Source organism: Macrobrachium rosenbergii, chromosome 28, assembly GCF_040412425.1.
Source record: "Macrobrachium rosenbergii isolate ZJJX-2024 chromosome 28, ASM4041242v1, whole genome shotgun sequence".
Classification (NCBI taxonomy): domain Eukaryota; kingdom Metazoa; phylum Arthropoda; class Malacostraca; order Decapoda; family Palaemonidae; genus Macrobrachium; species Macrobrachium rosenbergii.
In genome coordinates, this window is record NC_089768.1 from 29,292,501 (window position 1) to 29,309,767 (window position 17,267).

Sequence of the window (17,267 nt, forward strand, 5' to 3'; positions counted from 1 at the left end):
AACATCTTCTAAAAACACAACAAACATCGCACACGTCTCGAACTCTCGACCTACCCGCGCAACAACTTCTCGCTCCTGGGAGAAAGGGCATTGGGTCTGGTATGATACATGTACCATACGCTACCTGGGTCTAAGCGATGTCAGGCAGGGCAGCTGATCGAGACTACAGTCTACCCCAAAGCCAAATCAAAAAGTCCTTCAAAAGAAGGCATCGTGCTTACCCCATACTAAAATGGGAAAAAAGCACATTAAAAGGAGAAGAAGATATATATATATATATATATATATATATATATATATATATATATATATATATATATATATATATATATATATATATATATATATATATATATATATATATATACACATAAAGGCAGTCCCCAGTTTACGATGTGTCCGACACAACGTTCCGAGGTTACGACACTTTTCAGATATATTCATCAGAAATTTGGAGTTTTTATGAAAAACTCAATAAAAATGCAGTATACATTGTTTTCAATACACCCAGAGCATTAAAAGTAAGGTTTTCTTAGGATTTCTGACGATTTTTTGGTTTACGACGATTTTCGCCTTACGACGCGGGGTAAGAACGGAACCCCCGTTGTAGACCAGGGACTGCCTGTATACACATATCCATATACACATATATACATATACTTATATATACATATATATATATATATACACTACATGTATATATACATAGATATATATACATGTATATATACATATATATTTACATATATATACATACATATATATATATACATAGATGTATATATACATACTATATATTTACATATATATACTTATATATACATAGAATTCAAACTTTTACCTCACTTCAGCCAGATACTTGAACTCTAATAGCAATAAAAATTATGACTGAGTACTCTAAAGGTAACAGTGATCCCTTAAAAAGTTCATTATAATATCAGGTGAAAATCATACCCCACTTCAGCCAGATGCCTGAACTCTCATAACAGTAAAAATTATGATTGAATACTCAAAGGTAACAGTGATCCCTTAAAAAGTTCATTAATCAGGTGAAGAATCAAATTAAGAGTATCAAAACAAGTGTGAGGTATCAACAATTAAACAAGAAATATACTGGAGTAAAAGGGCATCACTCCATCAGACAACTTTAACTGTTTCCCTTATCCTAATTCACTTCAGCACAACTAAAGGAGCAAAACACTGTTTTTAAAAACATAAGATACAAAAATTTACTTTTAAATTCAAAATTTATAACTAGAATTCACAATCTGAAAAAAATTGCTATTACTTGAAAACAACACAAAATTTAATTAATTCTTGAGTTAAATTAGTAAACAAAACTTATTCACAAAACTTTAATTTATCAAGAAATTAAGTTAATCAAGCAAAATTTAAACTATCAAGAATTACTCAAGATTTGAAAAGAAAATCTTAATAAATGAAAATTAAATCAAGTATGCAATGTTAAATTATCAGGAAATATTCAAAATGCTAAGTGAATAAATGTTAAATCACCAAAATATAAAATCTGAAAAGTCAAGAGATTGCAAACACAATAACAAACAAAATACACAAAAGATTTACCAATAATAATTTCATGAAGGCAAAATTTCCCTAGTATACTTTATTATACAATTAGGTAAATTTCACTTTGCCTTACACAAGCTTGTGACAACTTTCGCAAAATCTACAAAACACACTTTTTTGTATGGCACCATTACAACTTTTCCTACATTCAGATCTCAAAAGCTAAGATTAATACCAGTGACCACAAGTATTTTACATTAAAATTTCTCTCTTTTGAAGAGAGAGAGAGAGAACCAACACTAATGGTCTCTGAAATCAAAATGAGTAAACTTTAGGATTCCAGTGGGAAATGAAACAATCAAACAGCGTCAAAACAATACGCGATCAGAGCAACACAATCCTACAAAACATGACATAATTGATCGAGATACGTGCATTTACTCTCAAAAGGCATATGTGATTCAAACGAAAAAGTGGTATGGGATGGAGCTCTTAACAAAATCTCAACACAATCAAAACAGACGGCAGCTGGCAGCCACAAATGGCATTCTTTCAAAAACAAGACAAAGAACCAAAGTTGGTTTTCAGAACAGTACATGAAACATTGCAAAATCATTTGTCTTCTTTTCTTATGGGACAAAGCTTTTACAGAAATGTAAACACGACTCGATTGCTATTCCTAACCTGTCAACATGTGAATCAAAACAAAGCACTCGTTTACTCGTTATTTCTCAGGACAACAGCCAAACCAAAACATGACATATGAAACCAAGAGTACAGAACACTTGTTGCTAGGGGACAAAATGTGCAATCACATGCTACAATACTATTAAAACGTATTACCAATTTTAAATTACGCTGTTAAGTTACCCAAGTCACTAACTCTTTTGAGATCTGACATTCCACTACATATGATACTCAATAATTATTATCATTACACATAACACATGATAAATAGAAGAGTAAGTATATCAAAACTATGGGATGATATACATATTACAAGACAACATCATGAATATATATATATATATATATATATATATATATATATATATATACATATATTCCAGGTTATTATATATATATATTATATATATCAGCACAGACAATCATGTATTTGATGATATTACTAACGGAGGCGCTTAACCGAAATCAAAAATCGGTGATTTTCAGACAATCTATATGAATATATATATTATATATATATATATATATATATATATATATATATATATATATAAATATAGTGATTTATAGTGCTATATCTATATATATATATATATATATATATATATATATATATATATATATATATATATATATATACACATATATATACTTTTCACTGGGTCTTAAAACTAAGTATTTAGCTTGATTGATGTGACGTTGCTCGAAAAATGCATAGGCGAACATGATTTCCAGAGCACAACATGTAGATTAGTGAACTCTTGGACAGATCAGTGTAATGAAGATGGCCGACATAAGCTGTTGTCACATCTGTGTGAGTGAGATGTAGTGGGAGCCGAGGCAGTCATTGTAGGACAGGAGATATAGCCCTTCTCTCCTGAGTCCTTTATATTTTATCACTGTGCCAACAAGCGCTATTCTGGCCGAGACCATCTATAAGAGAATTTTTTGTAATTGGTTGGTCTGTCTTGTGGAGCCCTGGGGAGAACATGAAAGTATAACTCTTTTGAGCACAGAAAACCTGTTTTCTATGCTATTGATTTTCTTACCAGCTCCACCTGGTTTCCAAGGAGTCTGGAGATGCAGCTAGTTAGGAGCATTATGTGATTACCATATATCAAAGTGTGCTAGTCCTTAAGTTGGCTTATTTATGTTCAAGAGCCTGTTTACACAAATTCTGATTGCTACAGAATAAATACTGTACTGTACTTTGATGTTGCTGATAATGTCATTGTGTTGGTAAAAATATGAAAGTATTATTACTTCAATGATTAGTTGGGAGTAACAAACTGTAATGTTACCTTTTTCTGGTTCAAGCATGTCTATTTCTTATGTACTTATGTAAGCCTTGGAGGTATTCGGCACACAAAATTTCCAATGGTTTTGTTGTAGATCTTTACTTATTTTTTAACTCCTAGTTTTGAAAGTATAAATCTGTATTAAGTTACTACTAGACTTATGAAATTTTATTTCTTCCACAGGATTTACAAACAGACAATGTAGTTACCACCTCAATCTTATTATCCATACTAAGATTTCTATGAAGTTGATAAATCAGTTAAAGCTGCAGTTTCTATGACCAGATTAAATTTAGCTATTCCTGTCAGTGTTTTTTACTATCTTTAAAGTATAACTTTAATAAATAACAAGCTTTGTAGAGTCATGAATGATAAATCGAAATAGATTGTGCTTTTCATTTTAATTAACTACATTGGTTTGACCCACAGATATTTGACCTAATCTCAGAATCCTGAATTGTGATTTCACAATTTTAAACCAGCAGTGAATATCACGTCGTGAAAACAAATCCTTAAAAGAAAGTGTCAAAACCTTCAACAATTTCAGCTCACACAGTCATTCAGTGTTTAAGGAGTTGTAATTTATGAGATGAGATATAACTTGTTTCTTAGAACAAATCCATTCGGCTTTGAGAATTTCTAGAAGAGATATTTGGCAAAGTTTATTTTTAGATTTACAAGAGAATTATTCCATTGTTCATTCTTAATTTTAGGTATGGCTTCTTCCTAATAATGTGTCCTGTTTTTTTAATTCTGCATCTGTTATAGAAAACTAGTGTTACATTTTACCATTGTGTTTCATGAATGTTTTTCAGTAATGCTGGAATATATTTAACTGGGCAGTTTCATGATACATTTTATTCATTATCTGTATTCGTATGGTATTTAGAATTTGTGGTGAGTAAGTAGCAGGAGTTTCGTCTCCATGTACAAGGCTTTTGCCTATGATCACAATGATATGGTTCCATTGTTTGCAATTTTGTTTTTTGTTGGTGATTGGTTTGTCCAAGTTTTTTGTAAGTTGATGTATCCAAATTTTCTCTCATCAAGCAGATTTCTGCACTTTGTTTTCTTGTCAATGTACTGTAAATTTTCTGCATTGAATGAGCTGACAATGGTTAGCTACCATTAAACTTGTTCTTTAGGTGTTTGCTGTAGTGGAGGTTGCCATTACAATGGCCTTCATGATTCATTTTGTGTTCAAACCATTCAGGGGACTGATTGTTTACCATAGACTTTCCTTCATAGTGCTAGTGATCTTTTTTATTATATCTAGGTAGGATATTTAGGTTCTTTTATATTTAGTATTTTTTGTATTCTGTGCTAATTACAGCTGTTGCTATCAGTAATTGTATTTGGCACTTTAAAGTTGTAATGCATGATTTCTTTAGTATTGTAATATTCACTTTTCTGATTGTAAGTGTTTATTAACTCATTATTTTGTACTAGGTGTTAGCAGTTGTTCTGCACATTGACAGTAATGATTGCTTGGTCTAAATTGCAAAGTATTTTATATGTTTGTGTTATTGCAATTCAGCTATATCACAACATAGTTGTCAAGGTCTCTTAGGCAGAACTTGCTCTGCCTTTATGTCTTCCTCTGATGGGGATTCGTGTCTCTCATGTAGCAGCTCTTACATAGAGATTTATTAACTGCAATTCATTCATGGAAAGTGTCACGTGTGACCAGTGGTACAGCTAAGCCCAGAGACCATACAAGCAGCACCCTAAAGCAGCGGTTCCCAGCTCCATGGTTGCGACCCAGATGAGGGGTGCAAGGCTTTTTCTGAGGGTTGCTGGAGGGTCTTAAAAAAATAATAATAATAATGAATTCAGACATGCAGGGTCGAAATCTTATCATGGTGGACATTGGCGAAAAAATTGTCTCCTTCAAGAAAAGGCTTGCTCCCTGGTGGGAAGAGTTGGCCAACAGAAAAACTGCAGCTTTTCCAAAATTGAGTGCTATATTGGAAGATTCTTCAGATATATCCCTGCCTGACATCAGAAATATTGTCAAAGATTATATAAGGAATCTTCAGGAAGAAATGAACAGGCATATTCCTGAAAGTGTTGACTTGAAAAAGCATAGGTGAATCAGGAATGCTTTCACTGTGAAAGTCACTGAGGTTGAGTAGATATCCAGGCTTTCAAGAAGAACTTATAGACCTCCAGGAAAATCAAGTGCAGAAGCAATGGTTTGAAAACCTCCATTATTCAGAATTATGGATTCAACTCAAGGATAAACCTATTCTGACTCGGGAGGCTGAAAAAGCTCTTCTCCGTTTTCCAACAACATATCTCTTGTTACAATCAAGACTAAAGCAAGAAACCGGCTGGATCCCCAACATGATTTGTGGTGTGCTATAACAATGAATATAAAACCCAACTTTGAGAACCTCATACACAAATTGAAATAGTTTCAAGGGAGCCACTGAGAAAACTTTTTGAGTTTTTGTAATTTGTTGTAGTCTTTCTTTCAATGTGGTCCCTGGTTATTCCCAAGGTAAATTACTTGGTTCTTACACTAGCCATTTTTATGTAATTCATTGTATTAATTTTATGAATCATTGAAATTTATCAGCAAAGTATAAAAAGCTGTGATTGCTAGTCACTGAAGAAAAACTTATATTTTTGTGTGACCAGATATGCAAGTAAAAGTTCATTTTTTAAAATATAAACTTGTATAAATAATGTTAACTCATAAACATTTGCAAGTATAACTGTAACATGAAAAGGGTTGGATTTATTACTATTGCTCACACACTTAGGGTCGCTGGTCCAGGTTAAGACTGTATTAAGGGTCACAACCTAAAAAGGTTGGGAAACACTGCCCTAAAGGGCTCTTGTTGACAAATTGCCTGCCTCAGACTTCAGTGGCCAGATCAGCCGTGGGATCAACCTCATCTTTGATGGAGGCAAAGGAGCTACGTTTGTTGGATGAGGTTTTGGCTGGTGTTTTCTCTATGCCTGTGCGCTTAAGGGCTACTATGCTTACAAAGTGTCCTACCTGCTCACCTCTTCGCTCCATGTAATCCACCCCCATGTGAATTGCCCTTTCTGTTTGACTGCTTTTCTTCCCATAGCAAGCTTAATGGAAGCAGCCTACCAGTGAAGAGGCTTACTTAGCTTTGGTGAAGGAGATGCTGATTTGTTTTATCCTGTCACAGCTAGGCAGCTGATTGATGCGAGTCTCAGTCATGCTTCCTTCTGTATTGGCGATGTCTTTTCTTGAAATACAGACTACAGCAGTTCCTGATTTTTTTAATTTGGTTGACACCAGTTGTGACCACTTCTCAAAGTGCTGACAAGCCTCAAAAACATCTGGTTCCCTGGTCCAAGTCAAATGTTCACTCAATCTAGATTTAGTAAATCCAGTCACAGTTAAAGCAGACAGAAGTGCATCACCAACCTACCTAAAGCTTTGTGCACAGATGACACACCTCTCCTATATCACTCTCATTGAAAGCAGCTTCTTTTAAATAGAGTATTAGTCATTACTCTTGGAATTGTCACTACTCCAAGTGCTCTTCCAGCCTTGACTGGGGCCATAATTGTGTTTGCTCCACTGGCATGGGATTTGTTCAAAATCATGAAGACAGTAACGATAACTGTTCTTTTTGCACACACCACTGGTTCCCAGAGGTGAGTGGATAAAAAGTCGGTTAACATTAAGGAGAGTGGTAACATATCCGCCTTCTCTTCTCTGTAATGGAGAGCAACTATTCACTTGGCTGTGGGCCACTCTGTCACGACTCCTTTTGCCAAGACAAGCAGATGACTAGTAGTCTTCCAAAGGCGTGGTCTTCATCTTACCTCAAGATGTCATCTATACGCGCCTCATCTTTGTCTATAATCTCTTTCAGTGACATCTCTTCTCCTACTTTTGAGGTCATTGAGGAGGAAGAGGATAAGGGAGTCATTGTTACCAAGGGATCAGGTTGGCACTTACAACCCTGGACAGGAAATTACCCTAAATGCTCCCCTAACTAACCAAGATTCTGATTGCCCCAAAGACATCCTTAACTCCAGCTAAGAGAGCCAGGTTTGACTTTTCGAGGGACTTTGTGTTTCATGTAGATTAAGGAAACTAAGAGGACTAGGACTTGACTTGAAGATGGAGCTTCCTTTTTCAAGTGCAGCATCTTCAGCCTTGAGAGACTACAGAAGCCCCAGAAAAGAAGCTTGGGCTACTGAAATCAGAAGTGTCCCACTAGAAGTGACCAAGCCAACCATTCCTTTGACCTGCTGTATCATACGTAGTTGCTATTAGGAGACCCTACATATATAGATGAGGAACCATTAATGTTTTGATCAGCCCATACTGTTTACCATGTGTTCACATTTCTAGATTAGCCCTTCAAAATTTTGTATAATCTGAAGTTGCTCTTTGCTGGTGAACCACCCATCCTCCACACTGGATAGCTACCACGAAGCATGCCGCTGCCTCATTCTTGTCATCAGCAGTCATACTATCTGGTTTTGGATAGATACAACAGCACTTCTGTGGGAGTTCTTGACCACAAGTTTCAAGCATTCTTTTGACTAGTAGAGCATGCGTATTAGTAAAACAAGGAAATAACAACTGGAAATTTATTTCTGTTGACTTCTTTTTCTCTTAAAATGATCAGTAGTCATTCCTTATTGACAATTTCTTGTTTCTTAGAACTTTTTTATGTCGTTCATAGGGAGAGCTCAACATGATACAGTAGTAGATAAACTTACTTGGCTTACTATAAAGGTGGTCTTATTTTGAATATGACAGATATACATATATATACATGTAGCTTTGCCAAATACCTTTTTGGAAAAATTTCAAGAAGTGTTATAGTAATTATCTGAAAAGTTGTTAGCATTGTAAGTATTATGACTTTTAGCTCTGTGGAGTGGTTAAAATATTCCTAGGACTGATTGAACCAGGAAATAATATTTAACATGTATGATAGGAAGTAAAATTTAACATGTATCTTTTTTATGGCTGAAAAGTAGTTGTAGTTACGTAACATTTTTCCTTGTTCCTTTTCACAAAAAATTGACCTAAAACTTGTGTATAGAGATTATTACAGTACATTCATAAAGTGAGAATGTTGGAATTATGCAGAAAATCTATCATTATCTAGTTGACTTGAAAGCCTTCAAGTGATTTCTTAAGTAAGACTTGCTGCCAGTTGTTGTTGCACGATTCGGTTAATGTAATGGAATTAGAAAAATGTAGAGAAAAAACCTCTTACACTGAATCTCTATTTTTAAATGCTTATAAATATGTTTACTATTACTTTTCCCAACTGCATGCTGTATACCTTTTGTTTGTCCTTAAAATTTAGGTGTACAAATATACTCTCTCTCTCTCTCTCTCTCTCTCTCTCTCTCTCTCTCTCTCTCTCTCTCTCTCTCTCTCTCTCTCTCTCTCTCTCTCTCTCTCATAGGAATAATTACAATTACTCATTTCTTATCTCACTGATATTGATAAAGCATTTGCAATGATAGAAGAATTATTCTTTCAGTACCACTAGTAAAACATTGTTGATGGTGGACAGGAGAACTTCAAGTTAAAACTCATTGAAAACTAAAACAAATTTTATTGGTAATGACTGAAAACCTGAGTCATTGACTGGGCCCTTTTTTTTTTTTTTTTTTTTTTTTTTTTTTTTTTTAGCAAAGAGCGTAGATTAAGAATGTTACATTTAATTTTTTTCTTGGAGACTGTGACAGAGTTTTTGTTAGGCTTCATGTAATTGATGGTAAATTTTAATTTTAAAGACTACAGTAAATAAAGTTTTAATAGTATTTGATTTTTGAAGTTTAGTAAATGTTTGGTTAAAGTTAATATTATGCTAAGTAATGTTCAGAGAGAAATCATCTTTATGACATGCAATACTGTTGTCGTTTTTCATGATATTAATCTAACATCATTACAGGCATTATTTTGAGTTCTTACTACTTTTTCCTGGTAATTTTATAGAAATGTTAGTTTTTAAATAATTTATTTGCAACCTTTTACCTATCAACATACTTTGCAGTACAGTATTTTGTAAAATGTAAAATACTGTGAATTAATAGGCCATACAATGTTTCTTTAACATTTGGATCTCATGGGTATATAAGCAAATTGAATACAGAATGATAATGCTACTTTGATTTCAGTGTAATTTCCTCATCTAAATTTGCACTGCTTATTTACCTGTGATTTTTGCAATCTGATTTAAAGAGTAATTTGGCCTGCCCATCAATGTGGAGTTACTTTGCTAATCATTTGCATATTTGAGGTAAAGTACGGTACAGAACCTTTTGAATTAAAAGCTTTGAGGGGCGAAAATTATCTCAAGTTCAGTTGATTTTAAGAGGTGCTATTGCACCCAGCTTTGTTCAGCAACTGTCATTAATGTATAGATACATCTATTAACTGTTTTACAGAAATCACTTTTAATGCTAGAAAGGTAGCATGTGAGTGCCAAATATTTATTTTTTAACAATGAAAATACTGTAATTCTAGTCATTTAATACTTTGAGGTCTAAAAGTCATTGCGTCAGGAGGAATTAGATTCTCTACAGTTTGAATCGCTCAGATTTTCCTCTCTCTATTTCACAGATGCATAAAAGTTCTTCATTCTGTTTAATTATTCAAATCAGTAGATTTACATTTTCAGGATTACTCTTTTTGCTCTCTAAGTAATAAGTGTGAAATATTTCTTAAATGTTACACTGTTAGTAGTACTGTATTATTTCTTAACACAGTCATAAAGTTATTTCATGTTTTGCTATGTTTGCATTTCCCTTGGCACATTATTTGCCAAGTTTAATTCAGATTTGTTGTAGTTAATCTTTAAAATATAGACATTGGATATCTTTGTATATAAACACAAGTCCTTGTTTTACAATGCTTTGGTCTCCAACTACATTGATATTTCTCAGGCTTTGTAAAAATGAATATTGCTTGTTTAGTAGTGTGAATTGTTTTGCAGTTTTATGGCAGTAGGTATGCACATGTCAGCGCCAGTGTCCACTCAGTTTTGATATATAGTGGTCCCAGATCATAATTTGTTCAGATGGGCTCCTTTCTTTGTCACAGTGTTATTGTCATTTTTTTTTTTATATATTTTGTGAGGAAACTTATTATCTTTAATGAATTGGCCCTACAGTAGTCATATGATTTTTAGTTTTTTATTGTGCTTGATTTATTTTGATATGTAGGTTTTGCAAATGTACTACGACTCTCTGCAGTATGAATATAACATAAAGAGCCCTTCTTTCTTAAAGAGAATGGCCTTATACTGTGTCAGTGAACTTTTGTTTTGATGCATTAAAAGACTCAGAGAACATAGGGATGATTAGGGATTCCAGGAGTTTTAGACAAAGAATTGTAATTGCTATGAAAGTGAAGAGCCTGTCTTTCTGTTTAGATAGAAAGCAGGTCCTATTTGATAACACTGAATCATCATCCATCCTGGTGTATAAATGAGATGCAAGAAAAAGTTATACTATAGGTGAGAGACAGGAGGGGAAGAATAATGCCCAGTAAACATGTTTTTCTGTGTAACAAAATTAATATGCACCAAAGGGTTCTTGGGAAGGAGAGCATCCCCATTCTTGTCATGTTACATAAAGCATATGAATAAATTATATACTGTTTACTTTTGTAAATGATCCCTTCTTGATACTGAAACATGTAAAGCAAGTTGTTATATTTTCACATAAAAAATACGCAGCTTATGATTTTTTATGCTGTTGAACTGATTAGGTTTTCTTTTTTATTAGTAATTATCTTTTTCATCACTCCAACTTAACTCTTGTAGAAATGTAATAGCTGGGTGGTGCAATGTGTGGACTGTTTTGTATACTGCTGCTGAACACTTGGTTGTCACATTACTAAATGAGTGTTTTCAGTTCTTATGTTGTCTGTCCAACTTTTGGTTGGGAACTAAGGTGAATGTAAAGCAGGTTTGTGAACTGAAAAATGAGTACAGGCATTATTAAAGATTTTAGAGTTTTAGGCTTGATTACTTTCTCATGCCTAAAATTTACAGTTGATATTTATATGGGTAGAATATGTTGTTATCTTTTGGTAGCACGCTCCTTACCTGCCGTCAGCATATCTGTATGACTCGGTTCTGCTGTACGTAAATGCTGTGAGGGAATTATTTGAAGCGCCAAATAATACAGAGTCGGTGGAATCACTAGCACGGAATGGAACCAAGATCAAAGAGCATATTAGGAGCAAAAAGTATCAAAGTAAGCCTATTTTATTGTGTGTTTGAGGTTAATACTTTTTTCATTATAATTTTCAACAATCAGTATCATAATTGACTTTCATGTAGAGTATTGCAGAGTGATAATATTTATTTTACATTTGATTCTTGCATTTTTTCTCTTTTATTACATATGTATGTGTAAAGCTTTCAGTATATGAGAAAAAACAAGAATATGGTGTAGTAAATTGTAGGAAAATGCAACATGCAAAAATATTTGGTGGATATTACTTTAGTATGAATATTTTCCTTTAGTATCCACAGTAGCCTTTATATAAACAAGGTGATTCTTTAATTAAGGAAAATTTATATTTGAGTGCTATTGTTGCAGATAGTAATGTTTTTCATGTATGTATTTCTTTACCATTTTTATTGTCAAAGTATAAAAGAACATTTATTTTGCCTGCTTTTAGAGTCAGGGAAAATGAGTGTGCTCTGCCATTATGAGCCTGCATGCCACCCGATAGAATCTTTTCCTGATGCAAGCTTACACAGTTGCCTGTTGTATATCTCTTGCAAATAAGGTACATATCAGCTATCATAAATAGTTTTAAATCCAACAAATGATTGACTAAACATTTTCCTCCCATAAATTGTCATGCGTGTTTCACTCCCTGAATGAGCACTGTACTGCAGTAGTGCCAATGGAATTGGACTATCTTTCATTTGATATAAACTGGAGTATACTATCTTTATATATATTTGGTGAAAGGATAAGAAATGTGGAGATAAACAGAAGTGAAAACATGTTTGCATAGGGGAAAAATGGATAAGGGTTTTTTGAGATGTAGGCCTGTGAAAAGTGTGTATAATTTTTAAGTGTTAGGAGGGAGGAGGAGAGGATGACCTAGAAAATGCTGGAAGGAGGGCGTGAAAGAGGATTTAGAAGCGTATGTGGTGGAACTATTTTGCCTATATATGTATATATATGCATATATATATATATATATATATATATATATATATATATATATATATATATATATATATATATATATATATATATATATATATATATATATATATATATATATATATATATATATATATATATATATATATATATATATATATATATATACATACATACATACAGTATTACATAATTTGTTAAAATTGAAATATAGTTTATGGAGTCATTAATTCTTGGTATATTCTTCATAGCCATATTACACTAAACAAAGTTTTACCTTCCTAAAATAGCATCCTCCCCAAAATATAAATTTGTCCGTGACCATTATTTCACTCTTTAGAGCTACCTGCTAAAAAAAAACACAGAAAAAACCCTCTTAAAATTAAATTCATCCAAATATTGAAAAGCATTGTATTTCATCATAGTTCAGATTTTTACTGATTATGCTTGCAATATAATGAAGGAATTGCAATTTGAATGTCTGTAGATAAAGTTTTGAAATATGACCTTCCAGCAGTGGGCTGATGCATCATTGCTTTAAGCAGACTTTAAAGGCAACTGAGGCCTTGATGTATGCTATCATTGGCGTGGGAAGGAAGTAAAAGTTTGTCACAGTATGCTGCAGGAGCAAGATCCATGTAGGCATATGGCCAGCTTTACAAAAAGAAGGAGGAGGGTTGCCATTATGGTACATTTTCAGTAAAGGCTGGTCTGGGGGATCTCTTATGCCTTTTATTTAAATTCATTTGGATATCCTAACAGGTCTTTGCCCTGCTACTTGCATATCTGCTGCTTTTTTTTTATTATTTGTTCCCTATCCCTTTTCATCACTTGCCCAAACCATCACATCTGTAGAGATTTCAGTTTATTTCCCATCAACTGGGCGCTACATATCTTCACCCCTTCCTCATTTGTCACATGGTCTGTGGTCACACCTTTTTAAGATCTTAATTTTCTTTTGTAAGATCCCATGTTTCTGCTGCATAACATAGGCCTATGTTTGCATGATTTGATTTTGGATATATTTCTTGTAGTCTAGCAACTTCTTGCCACTTCATGCAGGCTGTTCCTATTTTTTCTATTGCTCTCTCAATATCAAGGTAACAGAAATCTCACTCTTCTAAGACATGTTTTACTACCATAATATGGTTCTTCACTTTGCTCTTCCCCATTTGTTCTTGTGATACATTCTTGGTGTCCAAAATTTCCTACTCTATATATATTTTGCCATCCTGTGAACTTCTTTTGGCACCATCTGTTGCATTCTGTATATAGCACTGGATTCATCCCAACACCCATCCCATTGCATACACATGTCTTTCCTGACTGTACCTTTTCCTTTGCAATCATGGTGGGATTTTGCTGGTATCATTAGGGAATTGCATTTAGTAGCTTCAAGGGACATGAACAATTTTACTTCAGCTTTTCTCTTTATGCGGTAAGAATTATAAAATGATCTCTCTTCATCCCCTTTCTTCATGATGTTCTTGGTTTTCTTATAGGTCTTCATCATGCTACTTTCAAATATACTGCTTTTCTTATCAGTTGTTCACTATCCCTTCTCATCAGATATGTCAGTTATCTCAGTCTTTGAGATTTCAGTCTCTTTAAGCCACAGTCTCTCACTTTACTTCACCCATGAATCTTGACATTCGGTTGTCACACCTTTTCAAAATCTTCATTTTTCCTGTCAGTGCCATAGTATAGTGCATAGAGTAATACAGTACAGGCCTTATGTACCCATCGTGGGTCTTTACACACGACTTACGGGATCCTTATCTTTCCTAATGCTCTCTCAGCTTCATAGTCCTCCGTATCCCCAAGGTAACAGATATAACAGGTATGCTCTACCTCTTTTAAGACTTGTTCAGTTATCTCAACAGGGTTCTCACTACCTTTCTTCCATTATTTAATCCTAGCCCAATCTTGACATATATATATATGTGTGTGTGTATATAGGCAGTCCCCGGTTAACGGCAGGCTCGGTTAATAGCAATCCAGTTTAACAGCGCTTGCCTAGCGACGAAAATCAGCAATTTTCTGCACCAAAAATCACCGATTTTTGCTTATCAGCGCTGATAAAGCCACGAAAATCGTCTATTTTCGGTTATCGGTGATTTCCGGTTATCATCACACCCTCAGAACAGAACCTCTGCCAAGGACTAGGGACTGCCTGTATATATATACTGTATATATATTTTTATATATATATATATATATATATATATATTTATATATATATATATATATATATATATATATATATATATATATATATATATATATATATATATATACTGAGTATATATATATATATATATATATATATATATATATATATATATATAACATACATACATATACATATATACTGAGTCTATACACAATTCTTTATATTATATATACATACAGGCAGTCCCGGTTAACAGCTGGCTTGGTTAATGGCGATCCAGTTTTATGGCGCTTGTCTAACGAAAATCGGCAATTTTTGGCACCGAAAATCTGAAAATCGATTTCAGCTTATCAGCGCTGATAATTGGATATTGGCGCCAATACACACCTAACAGAGGCGCCGACCCCCGAAAATCGGCACTTTCGGTGCGATAAGGCTGAAAATATATATATATATATATATATATATATATAAATCGCTGATTTTCGGTTAGTATATTTTCAGTTATCATCACACCCCAGAACGGAACCCCACGCCCGATAACTGAGGACTGCCTGTATATATATATATATATATATATATATATATATATATATATATATATATATATATATTAGAATGTTGAAAATCTCTACTCCATTATTTAACCCTACTAAAAGGACCTCATCTAGTGACAGTGTTTTTATAAAAGTTACAAGCTTTCTTGGACAAACAGTCCAATCACTATATATCCAGTATATATATATATATATATATATATATATATATATATATATATATATATATATATATATATATATATATATATATATATATATACATATATATATATGTATATATATGTGTGTGTGTGTATGTATATATACATATTTCTATTAAAGTCAATGGCATTGTTTGCAGATATTATCTTATCAAGACTTTGATGTCTATACTTCTTTTACTCTTCTGGCAAGCTTCTCAGAAATAAAGAAAAATCATTTAGGATTCTTTCCACTTACTTGTACTATTTCTAGTCAATGGACCATTTCTCCACCTCTCTCCGTGGCTTCATCAGGACTGGATTATAAATCAACATTCACAATTTTTATTAGTGCGTGCATGCATTTGATTTTCATACGTGACATCATTAGGGTGCTGAATTTCTGTTGGTTTGGTTGGCGGGTCTCATTCTACAGCGACTTCAGTGGGAGAACCGCACCCTTACGTGGAACGACTTGTCCATCACCGACAGAGAGACGACCATCACCTGTGAGACGAGTACAGTACCGGACACCCTCTTCCATACCTACTGTTAGGGTCGAGAAAGAAAGCCTTCAACCTCGCTCACAACCTGTCCCACCCATCAGGCAGATCCACCTCCCAAACCTTGTCGGAGTGGTACCTCTGGTGGAGAATGAAAGCGGTCATCAAAAAGTGGGCAAGAGAATGCCTCCCATGCCAAACCTCAAAAATAACAAGGCACACAAAGATGGGGATAGGAGAATTGGGGACAGTAGATCAACAACTGGCCCACATGCACATCAACATCGTGGGACCCCTGCCCTCCCTCTGAGGGGTACAGGTATCTCTTCATGATCATCGACAGGAACACCAGATCACCAGAAGCAATGCCAGTAAGGCAGCAGACAGCAGAGTTGTGCAAAAGCACTAATAGACTGAGTCAGCAGGCACAGAGTACCGCAGTACATAACAAGCGACAGAGGAGCTAACTTCACCTCCACCATATGGAGCTCCTCCACAGCCTTTGGGACAAAACTCATTCACACAACAGCATACAACCCAGAAGTGAACAGTATGGTGGAGCAGCTGCACTGTTCCCTCAAATGGAGAAAGGAATTACCATGGGTATTACTGGGATTAAGAACAGCCCCACAAGCAGGGTTCAACACATCATAGGTAGGAGCACTCTATGGCCAAGCATTGACAATACTAGCAGACGTTTTTCAAAACATGACAGAGCCCATGACTCTTCCAGGCATTCGTAGAACATTGGAAAACATCTTGCCAGCAAAGACAACATACAAAATAGCAAGAAAAAATACATCCCCAAAGACCTTAAAATAGCAAAGTATGCATTCATAAGAACAGACCCATACAAGCCAGCCCCTTTCTCCAGCCTTCTTGGGACCACGCCACATACTACAATGCAGAGAGAAAGCACATCAGCTGACAGTGGACAGGAAAATCACCTGGGTCTCCACCAACAGATTAAAACCAGCCATATCCCAGACTATGACCCACTCCCCTAGGCTTACTTTCACGCGAGGGGGGGGAGTACTGTGAGGTCCAGAGCTGTTGCCAGGACACTCAGGCCATCCTCGCTTCAAAACAAAAATCTACATGACGCACCGAGACTCTCAGGAAACACTGATCCAGCGTTCCTGATTCAAGCAGTCTTGTATGAATTTTTCAGAAGATTCTTTATG

At 34.5% G+C, this 17,267-nt stretch overlaps 1 protein-coding gene across 18 annotated transcripts in view; it reads left to right on the forward strand.

Annotated features, from left to right (window-relative positions):
* Positions 1–17,267, forward strand: part of LOC136854167 (receptor-type guanylate cyclase Gyc76C-like) — a 467,449-nt gene that overhangs the window by 352,938 nt on the left and 97,244 nt on the right. For all 18 annotated transcript variants that reach the window (XM_067130442.1, XM_067130444.1, XM_067130443.1 and 15 more), the window contains one exon: positions 11,576–11,738. In XM_067130442.1, coding sequence (XP_066986543.1) covers positions 11,576–11,738 — 163 coding nt within the window. The remainder of the gene's footprint in view (positions 1–11,575; positions 11,739–17,267) is intronic.